The following is a 12,692-nucleotide window of genomic DNA, read 5'->3' on the forward strand; positions in this document are numbered from 1 at the left end:
TACATTTGCCTTTCGCCATCTGGTAATCTCTAAAGCTAGCTGTTATAGTTGTCTCTGGTTATAGCTTGTTCCTCAGGTGACTCTGTTAGCCTCTATCAGCAGACCTGGGAGGCTTGCTCTCTCCTTAGTTTCAGTGGTCAGAGTATTCTCTGCAGGCAAGCTCTATTCTTGCAGGGAAGGTGCCCAGATATCTGATGTTTGAACCTGCCTCCTGGCAGAAGTTGTGTTCCACTCACCAGAAATCTTAGGATCCCGTTGGGAATCCTGTGGGTGTCCGGAGACTCCGCTGGAAAGGGACCCCAGTGCTCAGTGGACCGGAATGGACTTGTGCCCTGGACCAGTGCCCCAGCTCAGGCCGTGTTGCCTGCTTCCCTAGTTAATGCAGTCTCAGGTCCTGCACAATTAGATTGGAGCAGACACTGTGTTCCACTCATCAGAGGTCTTAGTATCCCGTGGGGAATCCTGTGTAGGTCCTTGCGGGTGTCCGGAGACTCCTCTGGCAAGGCACCCCAGTCCCCTGCATTTCTTTTAGACAGGAAAAATTCTGAGTTAAAACTTTTGAAATGGGTGGGTGATCCCATCCCTCCTCTGGGGGCCATGTCTATCTACTGGATGTGGTCTCTTCTGGTTCTATCTCACCAATGTTGGCTGTTTTGGCTAATGTCATCCCCACTGGGTTCTGGGAGCCTTTCACATCCCTGGTGTCTGGGATTTTCAAGTGATTTCTCCTAGTTGTCCACATCCCACTGCTACTTATTTCTGTTCATTCTCCTGTCCCTCTGAAATTCTCTCATGTCTCTTCACATACATGGTCCTGCTCCCCTATTTTACTCCTCCTTCACTCTTCTACCAAGGTGCCTCCCTCCCTCTGCTTCCTGTGATTATTTTGCTATACCTTCTAAGTTTGAAGCATCTACACTTTGGGCTTCCTTCTTGTTAAGCTTCATATGGTCTATGAGTTGTATCATGACTATTCTGAGACTTCGGGCTAATATCTATTGACAATGAGTAAATACCATGTATGTCATTTTGGGTCTGGGTAACCTCACTCAGGATGATATTTTTTAGTTGTATCCATTTGCCTACAAAGTTCGTGAGGTTGTCATTTTTAATAGCTGAGTAGAATTCCATTCTGTAAATGTACCACATTTTCTGTAGCCATTCTTCCATTGAAGGACATCTGGGCTATTTCCAGCTTCTGGCTATTATAAATAAGGCTGCTATAAACATAGTGGAGCATGTGTCCTTGTTATATGTTGGAGCATATTTTGGCTAAATGCTCAGTAGTGGTATAGGTGGTCTTCAGGTAGAACTATTTTCAGAGGAACTGCCAGATTTATTATCGAAGTGCTTTTACCAGCCTGCCATCTACCAGCAGTGAAGGGGTATTCCTCTTTCACTACGTCCTTCTCTACACCCTTGCCAGCATCTGCTGTTACCTGAGTTTTTGATCTTAGCCATTCTGACTGGTATGAGGCAGAATCTCAGGGTCATTTTGATTTACATTTCCCTGATGACTAAGGATGTTGAGCATTTCTTTAGGTGCTTTTTGGCCACTCAAAATTTCTCAGTTGAGAATTTTTTGTTTAGTTCTGTATCCCATTTTTAATTGGGTTATTTGGTTTTCTGGAGTCTACCTTCTTGAGTTCTTTGTATATTTTAGATAATGTCCTTTATCAGATCTAGGGTTGGTAAAGATCTTTTACTAATCTGTAGGTTGCCATTTTGTACTATTGACAGTGTCTTTTGCCTTACAGAAGCTTTCCAGTTTCATGAGGTCCCTTTGTCAATTGTTGAACTTAGAGCTTGAGTTCTTGGTGTTCTGTTCAGCAAAATTTCTCCTGTGATAATGTGTTCAATGCTTTTTCCCACTTTCTTTTCTACTAGATTCAGTGTATCTAGTTTTATATGGAGGTCCTTGATCCAGTTGGTCTTCAGCTTTGTACAAGGAGATAAGAATGGATCAATTTGCATTCTTCCACATGCAGACTGCCAGTTACACCAGCATCATTTACTGAAAATACTGTCCCTTTTCCACTATATTTCTTTGGCTTGTCAAAGATCAAGTGATCATAGGTATGTATGTCTATTTCTGGGTCTTCACTTCTATTCCATTGATCTACCAGTCTGTCTCTGTACCAATATCATTCAGTGTTTATCACTATTACTCTTTAGTACAACTTGAGATCAGGGATGGTGATATCCCAACTTCTTTTATTGGTGTGGATTGTTTTTTGCTATCCTTGGTTTTTTGTTATTACAGATGAAGTCGAGAGTTGCTCTATCTCTGTGAAGAATTGAGATGGAATTTTGATGGGGGTTGCATTGAGTCTGTAGACTGATTTTAGTAAGACGGCCATTTTTAGTATGTTAATCCTACCAATCTATGACCATGGGGGATCTTTCCATTTTCTGAGGTGTTCCTCAATTTTTTTCTTCAGATACTTGAAGTTCTTGTCATACAGGTCTTTCACTTGCTTGGTTAGAGTTATGCCAAAATATTTTATATTATTTGTAACTATTGTGAAGGGTGTTTATTCCCTAATTTCTTTCTCACCTCATTTATCCTTTGTGTAGAGGAAGACTACTTATTTGTTTGAGCTAATTTTATATCCAGCCACTTTACTGAAGTTGTTTATCAGCTGTAAGAGTTCTCTGGTAAAAATTTTTGGGTTGCTTATGTGTACTATCATATCATCTGTAAATAGTGATAAGTTGACATCTTGCTTCCTAATTTTTTTTTTCCTGCTTTACACATATACTTTATTTTTCCTTCTTTTTATTTAGTCTATTTTCTTATTCTCTTGATCTCCTTTTGTTATCTAATTGCTCTAGCTATAACTTTGAGTACTATAGTGAATAAACAGGGAGAGAGTAGACATCCTTTTCTTGTTGCTGATTTTAGTGGGATTGTTTCAAGATTCTTTCTATTTAATTTGATGTTGGCTGTTGGTTTGCTGTATATTTCTTTTATTTTGTTTAGGTATGGGTCTTGCATTCCTGATCTTTCCAAGACTTTTAATATGAAGGAGTGTTGTATTTTGTCAGAGGCTTTTGTGAGCATCTAGTGAAATGATCATGTGTGATTTTTTTCTTTGAGTTTGTTTATATGGTCGGTTACATTAATCCATTTTCATATATTGAGCCATCTCTGCATCCCTTGGATGAAGCTTACTTGATTGTGATTAATGATTGTTTTGATGTGTTCTTGGATTTGGTTTATGAGAATTTCATTGAGTATCTTTGGGTTGATATTCATAAGCAAGTTTTGTCTGAAGTTCTCTCTTTTTTTGAAAATTTTATTAGATATTTTCTTCATTTACAATTCAAATGGTATCCCAAAAGTCCCTTATACCCTCCCCCCACCCTGCTCTCCAACCCACCCACTCCCGTTTCCTGGCCCTGGTATTCCCCTGTATTGGGGCATATAATCTTTGCAAGACCAAGGGCCTCTCTTCCCAATGATGACCCATTAGGCCATCTTCTGCTACATATGCAGCTAGACACGAGCTCAGGGGGTACTGGTTAGTTCATATTGCTGTGCCTCCTATAGGGTTACAAACCCTGAAGTTCTCTTTCTTTGTTGGGTCTTTGTGTGGTTCAGGTATCAGCAAAACTGTGGCTTCATAGAATGAATTAGGCAGTATTACTTCTGTTTCCATTTTGTGGAACAGTTTGAGAAGTATTGGTATTAGGTCTCCTTTGAAGGTCTGATAGAATTCTGCACAAAAATCATCAGGCCATTTTTTTTTTGTAGTGGGTTTTAATGAGTGCTTCTATTTCCTTAGGGGCTATGGGACTGTTTAGATAGTTTATCTTGCCTTTATTCAACATTGGTACATGGTACCCATATCGAAAATCATCAATTTCATCTGGATTTTCCAGTTTTGTTGAGAATAGGCTTTTGTATTAGGATGTGGTGTTTTTTGAATTTCTTTAGTTTCTGTTGTTATATCTACCTTTTCATTTCTGATTTTGTTAATTTGGATACTGTCTCTGTGCACTTTAGTTAGTTTGGCTAAGGGTTTATCTATCTTGTTGATTTTCTCAAAGAACCAGCTCTTGGTACTTTAGATTCATTGTATAGTTCTCTTTGTTTCCAACTGGTTGATTTCATCTCTGAGTTTGATTATTTCCGCTGTCTACTCCTCTTGGATATCTTTGCTTCATTTTGTTCAAGAGCTTTCAGATGTGCTATTAAGTTTCTAGTATAGAATCTCTCCAATTTTTTTTTATGAAGGTACTCCATGGTGTCTTTAGTCAGGGTTTCTATTCCTGCACAAACATCATGACCAAGATGCAAGTTGGGGAGGAAAGGGTTTATTTGGCTTACACTTCCACATTGCTGCTCATCAGCAAAGAAGTCGGGACTGGAACTCGAGCAGGTCAGAAAGCAGGAGCTGATGCAGAGGCCATGGAGGGTTGTTCTTTACTGGCTTGCTTCCCCTGTCTTGCTCAGCCTGCTCTCTTATAGAACCAAGACTACCAGCCCAGAGATGGTCCCACCCACAAGGGGCCTTTCCCGCTTGATCACTAATTGAGAAAATGCCTTACAGTTGGATCTCATGGAGGCATTTCCTCAACTGAAGCTCCTTTCTCTGTGATAATTCCAGCTGTGTCAAGTTGACACAAAACTAGCCAGCACACCATGGTATGAATTTGCATATTAGCACTGCCTTCATTGTGTCCCATAAATTTGGGTATTCTGTGCCTTCATTTTCATTACATTCCAAAAAGTCTTTTCTTTCTTTCTTTCTTTCTTTCTTTCTTTCTTTCTTTCTTTCTTTCTTTCTTTCTTTCTTTCTTTCTTTCTTTCTTTCTTTCTTTTCTTCCCTGACCAAGTTATCATTGAGTAGAGAGTTATTCAGCTTCCATGTGTATATGTAATTTCTGTTGTTTTGTTTTTATTGAAGACTGTCCTTATTCCATGGAGATCTGATGGAATGGATGGGATTACTTTAATCTTCTTGTATCTGTTGAGGCTTGTTTTGTGTGTCATTATATGTTCAGTTTTGAAGAATATACCCTGAGGTGCTGAGAAAAAGATATATATATATATATTGTTTAGTTCCTGTTTCTATGATCTGTCTATTGTTGAGGGCAGGGTGTTGACATCTCCCACTATCACTGTGTGGGATTCAATGTATGTTTTGAGCTTTATTAATGTTTCTTTTACAAATATGGGTGCCCTTGCATTTGGGGTGTACATGTTCAGAATTGAGAGTTCATGTTGGTGGAGATTTTTTTGTTTTGTTTTGTTTGTTTTGTTTGTGTTTTTGTTTTTGTTTTTGATGAGTATGAAGTGTTTTTTTCCTGTCTCTTTTGATTACTTTTGGTTGAAATTATATTTTATTGTATATTAGAGTGGCTACTCCATCTTGTTTCTTAGGACCATTTGCTTGGGAAAAATTTTCCAGCCTTTTACTCTGAGGTCTTGTCTGTCACTGATGTGTGTTTTCTGTATGCCAGATGTTAGCCTATGTCTTTTTATTGGTTATTTGAATCCATTGATACTGAGAGGTAATAACAATAAAGAGCAATGATTCATGGTTCCTGTTATTTTTGTTTTAGAGATGGTATGATGTTTGTGTGATTTTTGGGTTTGTTGTGAAATTAATTTTGTGTTTTCTCTTAGGTGTAATTTCCCTCTCTGTGTTGGAGTTTTCTTTCTATCATCCTCTGTGGGGCTGGGTTAGTAGAAAGATATTGTTTAAATTTAATTTTGTCATGGAATATCTTCATTTCTCCATCTATGGTGATTGAGAGTTTTGCTGGGTATAGTAGCCTGGGCTGGCATTTGTGTTCTCTTAGGGTCTGCATGATGTCTGCCCAAGATCTTCTGGCTTTTAGAGTCTCTGTTGAGAAGTCTGTTGTAATTTGATAGATCTGCTTTTATATGTTACTTGGCCTTTTTCTCTTACAGCTGTTAATATTATTTCTTTGTTCTGTTTATTTACTGTTTTGATTATTATGCAATGGAAGGAATTTTCTTCTGGTCCAAGCTATTTGGTGTTCTGTGGGCTTCTTGTATGTTTATGACCATCTCTTTCTTTAGGTTAGTGGAGTTTTCTTCTATGATTTTGTTGAATATATCTCCTGGCCCTTTGAATTGGTAATCTTCACTTTCTTGTATTCTTTTTATTCTTAGGTTTGGTCTTTTCATTGTATCCTGAATTCCTGAATGTTTTGGGTTAGAAGCTTTTTGCACTTTGTATTTTTTTTTTTTTGAAGCTTGCATCAGTATCTTCTGCCCCTGAGATTCTCTCTTCTATCTCTTGTATTCTGTTGATGGTGTCTGTATCTGTAACTCCTGATCTCCTTTCTAGTTTTTCCATCTCCAGGGTTGCTTCCCTTTGTGATTTCTTTATTGTTTATTTCCATTTTTAGAACCTTGAGAGTTTTATTCAATTCCATCACCTGTTTGATTGTGTTTTCTGTATTTCTTTAACAGATTTATGTGTTTCCTCTTGAAGGGCTTCTGCCTGTTTACCTATGTTCTATATTTCTTTAAGGGAGTTATTTATGTCATCCTTAAGGTTGTTCTTAAGGTACCATCTTCATGAGATAGGATTTTAGATTAGAACCTTGCTTTTTATGAATGTTGGAGAGAGAACTGTGGTGGAATAACGGGGTTCTGATGTTCCTAATTGGCATTGGTTTCTGTTGGAAGAACTGGGTTCTGATGTTCCTAAGTGGCATTGGTTTCTGTTGCTTATGCTTTTGTGCTTGGCTCTCACCATTTGTAATATCAGGTATTAACTGGCCTCAGTGTTTCTGACTGGATCCTCTCCCTCCTGTGAGCATGGTTGTGATGGACCTCCTGGGAGTCAAGCTGTATGTGGGTGGGAACAGGTTTGGAGTGCAGGCTCTGCCTCAGGTCGAATTGTGGGCTGGAAGGAAAATGTGTCACCAGCAGGACAGGGTAGGGCAGGGCAGATTTTTTCCACCTAAACTGGGCCCTGTAGGGGTCACAGTTAGGCCAGGCATTTGGGTAGGGGGTGTCTCACCTGTGAGCCTGGTTTTGATGGACCTCCTGGGAGTCAAGCTGTTTTTTGGTGTGGGAGAGGTTCTGGAGCACTGGCTCTGTCCTGGGCCATCTGACTACATTTCTTCTCCTGCATTCACAATAATCCCTGAGTCTGTGGAGAATGGAGTGTGCTGTAGATGTCCCATTTAAGACTGAGCATCCTACAAGGTCTTGTTCTCTGCATGTTAAGCAGGTGTCTGTTAATTGCCATCTACTACAAAAGAAGCTTTTGTGATGAGGGTTGAATGCTGCAGTAATCTATGGGGATACCAATAAACTCTTAGGCATGGTGAGGTAAGCAAGAAATAGTCAAGGAGCTATTGATAATTTATTGCTGCTGAAAGAGGAAATGTTAGTTATCTTAAAGGGTATGGACTCAGTCAACCACAATCCAGTGGATGGCAACTTAACCAATCATATATAGGGCATAAATTTAGGTAAGCATGGAATGGGGTGTGGATCTGGGAGAACCTACTAGAGGGAGTATTATACAAGAATAATATATTAAGTTCTCAAAGAATTAGCAAAAGTATTAAAAAATTAAAAATAGTGATTTTATCAGTACCTTTAAGCAATTAAATTTGTCATTATGGATATATCAAACTAATATTTTCTTTTCTTAAAGACTAAACACTTAAAAAATGACAAATCAGATTTTTCTGTGTCTGTTCATATGATCAATTTAGTAACAGCTATACTATACTACACTATACTACAGCTATACTATACTATACTATACTACAAAGCATATTTTTCTTTAAAATTCCCTTACTGGTTGATAGTTTATTCTTAATTTACCATTTTAAAAAGAGTTATTTTACTTTTAATTGTGCATATGTGTGTGTGTGTGTGTGTGTGTGTGTGTGTGTGTGTGTCTGCATGTGGGTATGTATATATTAATGCTGGTGCCTACTGAGGGCAGGAGAGGGCATTGGATTCCCTTGTCCAGTCTTACCTGTTCTTTGTGTATTATAATCTTTCTCTCCCTCATCTGTGATGTTCCTTGAGCCTCAGGGGAAGTGCATATGATATACATGTTTCATCTGTGGCTGAACACTTCATAGACATTTATTCTTTGCACTTTGACCAGCTGTGATTTGTAATGGAATTGGAATTTTAGTTAGAATGCCATTCCAACTAAACCCATACACACAGGACTATATATTGTCCACAATTATTAGTTAATCTGACTAGAGAGGGAACCTCTAATATATGTGATATTATGAAAAAGAAATGACCTATAAGCTGATTATAAAACAACAGATTACTAGCAAAGCTGCCAAAAATTATTAGAATCTGGCTTTGTTGCTGATAAAAAATAAATATATTATAAATACTTTTTCTGGATATTTAATGTTAAGAGTCATCCAGATACGAATAAAAGAGGTGGTACTACTCTATTTTACATGGATGATGAAGTACTTTGGAATGAAGCCATTAAGAAATGTATAGGATTGTTTTGATTTGTATTTCCTTGATGATTAAGGATGTTGAACATATTTTAGGTACTTCTCAGCCATTAGGTATTCCTCAGTTGAGAATTCTTTGTTTAGCTCTGTACCCCATTTTTTAATCGGGTTATTTGGTTTTTTTGGAGTCTAACTTCTTGAGTTCTTTATATATATGTTGGATATTAGTCCCCTATTGGATTTAGGATTAGTAAAGATCTTTTCCCAATCTGTTGACTGCTGTTTTGTCCTATTGACAGTGTCCTTCGCCTTACAGAAGCTTTGCTATTTTGTGAGGTCTTATTTGTCGCTTGTTGATCTTACAGCACAAGCCGTTGCTGTTCTATTCAGGAATCTTTCCCCTTTGACCATATCTTTGAGGCTCTTCCCCACTTTCTCCTCTATAATTTTCAGTGTCTTTGGTTTTATGTGGAGTTCCTAGGTCCACTTAGACTTGACCTTAGTACAAGAAGATAAGAATGGATCAATTCACATTCTTCTACATGATAACTGCCAGTTGAGCCAGCACCATTTGTTGAAGATGCTGTCTTGTTTCCACTGGATGGTTTTAGCTCCTTTGTCAAAGATCTAATCATAGGTATGTGGGTTCACTTATGGGTCTTCAATTCTATTCCCTTGATCTACCATCTGTCACTGTACCAGTACCATGCAGTTTTTATCACAATTGCTCTGTAAAACAGCTTGAGGTCAGGGGATGGTGATTCCACCAGAGGTTCTTTTAATGGTGAGACTAGTTTTTACTATTCTAGTTTTTCTGTTATTCCAGATGAATTTGCAAATTGCCCTTTCTAGCTCAGTGAAGAATAGAGTTGTAATTTTAATTACATTGAGTCTGTAGATTGTTTTTGGCAAGATAGCCATTTTTTACTATGTTGATCCTGCCAATCCACGAGCATGGGAGATCTTTCCATCTTCTGAGATCTTCTTTGATTTTTTTCTTCAGAAACTTGAAGTTCTTATCATACAGATCTTTCACTTGCTTGGTTATAGTAACACCAAGGTATTTTATATTATTTATGACTATTTTGAAGGGTGTTATTTCCCTAATTTCTTTCTCAGCCTGTTTATCCTTTGTGTAGAGAAAGGCCACTGATTTGTTTGAGTTAATTTTGTATCCAGCTACTTTACTGAAGTTTATTATCAGGTTTAGAGAGTCTACCTCCCACCAGTCAGAATGCCTAAGATGAGAAAATCAGGGGACAGTAGATGCTGGCCAGGTTGTGGAGAAAGAGGAACAGTCCTCTATTTTTGGTGGGATTGAAAGCTTGTACAACCACTGTGAAAATTAGTCTGGTGGTTCCTCAGAAAACTGGACATAGTACTACCAGAGGATCCAGCAATACCTCTCTTGGGCATATATCTAGAACATGTTCCAACTGGTAATAAGGACACATGCTCCACTATGTTCATAGCAGCCTTATTTATAATATCTAGAAGCTGGAAAGAACACAAAAGTCCTTCAACAGAGGAATGGATACAGAAAACGTGGTACATTTATACAATGGAGTACTACACAGCCATTAAAAACAATGAATTTATGAAATTCTTAGACAAATGGATGGATGTGGATAATATCCTGAGTGAGGTAAGCCAATCACAAAAGAACACACATGATATGCACTCACTGATAAATGGAAGCTCAGAATCCTTCTTTGAAGGGGGAACAAAATACCCATTGAAGGAGTTACAGAGACAAAGTTCAGAGCAGAGCCTGAAGGAACGACCATCAAGAGACTGCCCTACTTAGGGATCCATCCCATAAACAACCACCAAACCCAGATGCTATGGTAGATGCCAACACATTCTTACTGACAGGAGCTTGATAAAACTGTCTCCTGAGAGGCTCTACCAGTATCTGGCAAATATAGAAGTGGATGCTCACAGTCATCCATTGGATGGAGCACAGGATCCTCAATGAAGGAGTTAGAGAAAGTTTCTAAGGAGCTGAAGGGGTTTGTAGCCCCATAGTGGGAGCATCAATATGAACTAACCCCCAGAGCTCCTTGGCACTAAACCACAAATCAAAATAAACACATGATAGGACTTGTGGTTCTGGCTGCATATGTAATAGAGATTGACCTAGTTGGTCATCAATGGGAGAAGAGACCTAGGTCCTGTGAAGGTTTCATGCCCCCGTATAGGGGAATTCCATGGTCAGGATTGGGAGTGGGTGGTTTGGGTAGCAGGGGAACATGATTGGGGATTTTCGAAGGGACACTAGGAAAGGAGATAACATCTTAAATGTAAATAAAGTAAATTTCTAATAAAAATTATATATAAAGAAATGTATAGGATAAGTAGAGAGCCTGCCAAGAATTTCCTCAGTGAGGGTCTGGAAGCATGGCTGAGTATTTGCCACATCCACAAGGCCTGGGTTCAGTCCCCAGCAATGAAAAAGGATATAGGATTTCCATAAAGTAAATAATTTCAGGAGCATAAAACTAGATCTGAAAAGAGAACATGTATGATATCTATGGTGGTTTGAATAGGTATGTCTACCATAGACTCATGTGTTTGAATGTTTGGCCCATAGTGGGTGGCATTATTGAAGTAGATATGGCCTGGATGAAGGAAATGTGTCACTGTGGGAGTGGCCTTTGAGTCCTCCTATGTTGAAGCTACACCCAGTGTGGTACACAATCTTCTGCTGTCTGTGGATCAAGATGTAGAACTCTCAGCTCCTTCTCTAGAACCATGTCTAGAGACATGTGCTACCATGCTTCCTATCATGATAATAATGGACCAAATCTTTGAAACTGTAGGCCAGTCCCAATTAAGTATTTTTCTTCAGAAGAGTTGCTGTGGTCATGGTGTTTCTTGCTTGACATTATCTTGTGTCAATACTGCTCTTTCTCAGATTAACATGTCTATTACTGTCATTTTCCAGAAGAGTCTGGATTTTAAAATCTATGAGTGAAATGAACTTTACTTAAATTTTAATTTTTCAGAGTCTTTAATTAGAAATCCAGAGACAGAAGGTAAGTTCATCAGAAAATTTTCATTATTAATATGTTCTTTTTTTTCACATGTTTTTCTTTATTTTAATTTTATGTGTATGGGTGTTTTGTCTGTCTGTATGTTCATAAACCATATGAATGCCTAATGTCAATGGAGGCCAGAAGAAGGCATCAAATTCCCTGGAATTGAAGTTACAAATGGTTGTGAGCAAACATATAGATACTGTCAACTGAAGCCAAATCCTTAGGAAGAGCATCTAGTGCTCTTAACCACTGACCCATCTCTTCAGTCCCTGTGCATTGTCTTCTGATTCCATAAAATATGAACTTAGTGATTTTGTTTCTAGTAATTTTTTCTCTTTTTTCATAAAACATTGCATATGTTCCTTTTAAACAGACAAAAGAGTGAAATATGCCTCCATGAATTCTTACTAGCACTAAAAATTTATACTTCAAAATTTTTGCTATTCTAGTAAAGAATCCAGATATAAAAAAAAATTAGCCAAAAATAATTTGGGGTGTTCTCCACTGAAAGTAGTCTGCACAGATGAGAGTGTGCACTACAGAAGCTAACAGCTTCTGGGAAGGCGGGAGCCACAGAGCTTCTGAGGCAGCCCCCTTTTCGGGTTCCAGACATCCAGCCACCTTCCCAGCTAGAGGATAGGTGTCCGCCCAGCCCTAGAGGGCTGTGCCTCAGTATCGGCAGAGGCCATCTTGGTTCAGAGACTCTGCCGAAAGTAATCTGCACAGGTGAGAGTGTGGACTACAGAAGCTAACAGCTTCTGTGACAGGCCAAAGCGACACAGCTTCTGGGAAAGGTTCAGTTTTGGGCCTTCATCTTCTGCCAGGCGGGAGGTCCGAATGCCAGATATCTGTGCACCTTCCCTGTAAGAGGAGAGCTTGCCTGCAAAGAGTGCTCTGACCACTGAAACTCAGAGGAGAGAGCTAGTCTCCCAGGTCTGCTGATAGAGCGTAACAAAATCACCAGAGGAACAATCTGTAAACAGTGACAACTATAACAACTAACTCCAGAGATTACGAGATGGCGAAAGGTAAAGGTAAGAATCTTACTAACAGAAACCAAGACCACTCACCATCATCATAACCCAGCACTCCCACTTCTCCCAGTCCAGGGCACCCGAACACACCCGAAAAGCTAGACCCGCATTTAAAAGCATATATCATGATGATGGTAGAGGACATCAAGAAGGACTTTAATAACTCACTTAAAGAAATACA

The 12,692-nt window shown here is 38.8% G+C and overlaps 1 protein-coding gene across 2 annotated transcripts in view; it reads left to right on the top strand.

Annotated features, from left to right (window-relative positions):
- Bsph1 (binder of sperm protein homolog 1) overlaps positions 1-12,692 on the top strand; it is a 23,456-nt gene that overhangs the window by 9,077 nt on the left and 1,687 nt on the right. Inside the window, exon 3 of one of the 2 annotated variants that reach the window (XM_021166012.1) lies at positions 11,445-11,474. The exons of the other annotated variant lie outside the window; for it this stretch is intronic. Within the exon in view, the coding sequence (XP_021021671.1) occupies positions 11,445-11,474 (30 nt within the window). The remainder of the gene's footprint in view (positions 1-11,444; positions 11,475-12,692) is intronic. 2 annotated transcript variants of the gene reach the window in all.

This window comes from Mus caroli, chromosome 7 (genome assembly GCF_900094665.2).
Source record: "Mus caroli chromosome 7, CAROLI_EIJ_v1.1, whole genome shotgun sequence".
NCBI classification, from domain to species: domain Eukaryota; kingdom Metazoa; phylum Chordata; class Mammalia; order Rodentia; family Muridae; genus Mus; species Mus caroli.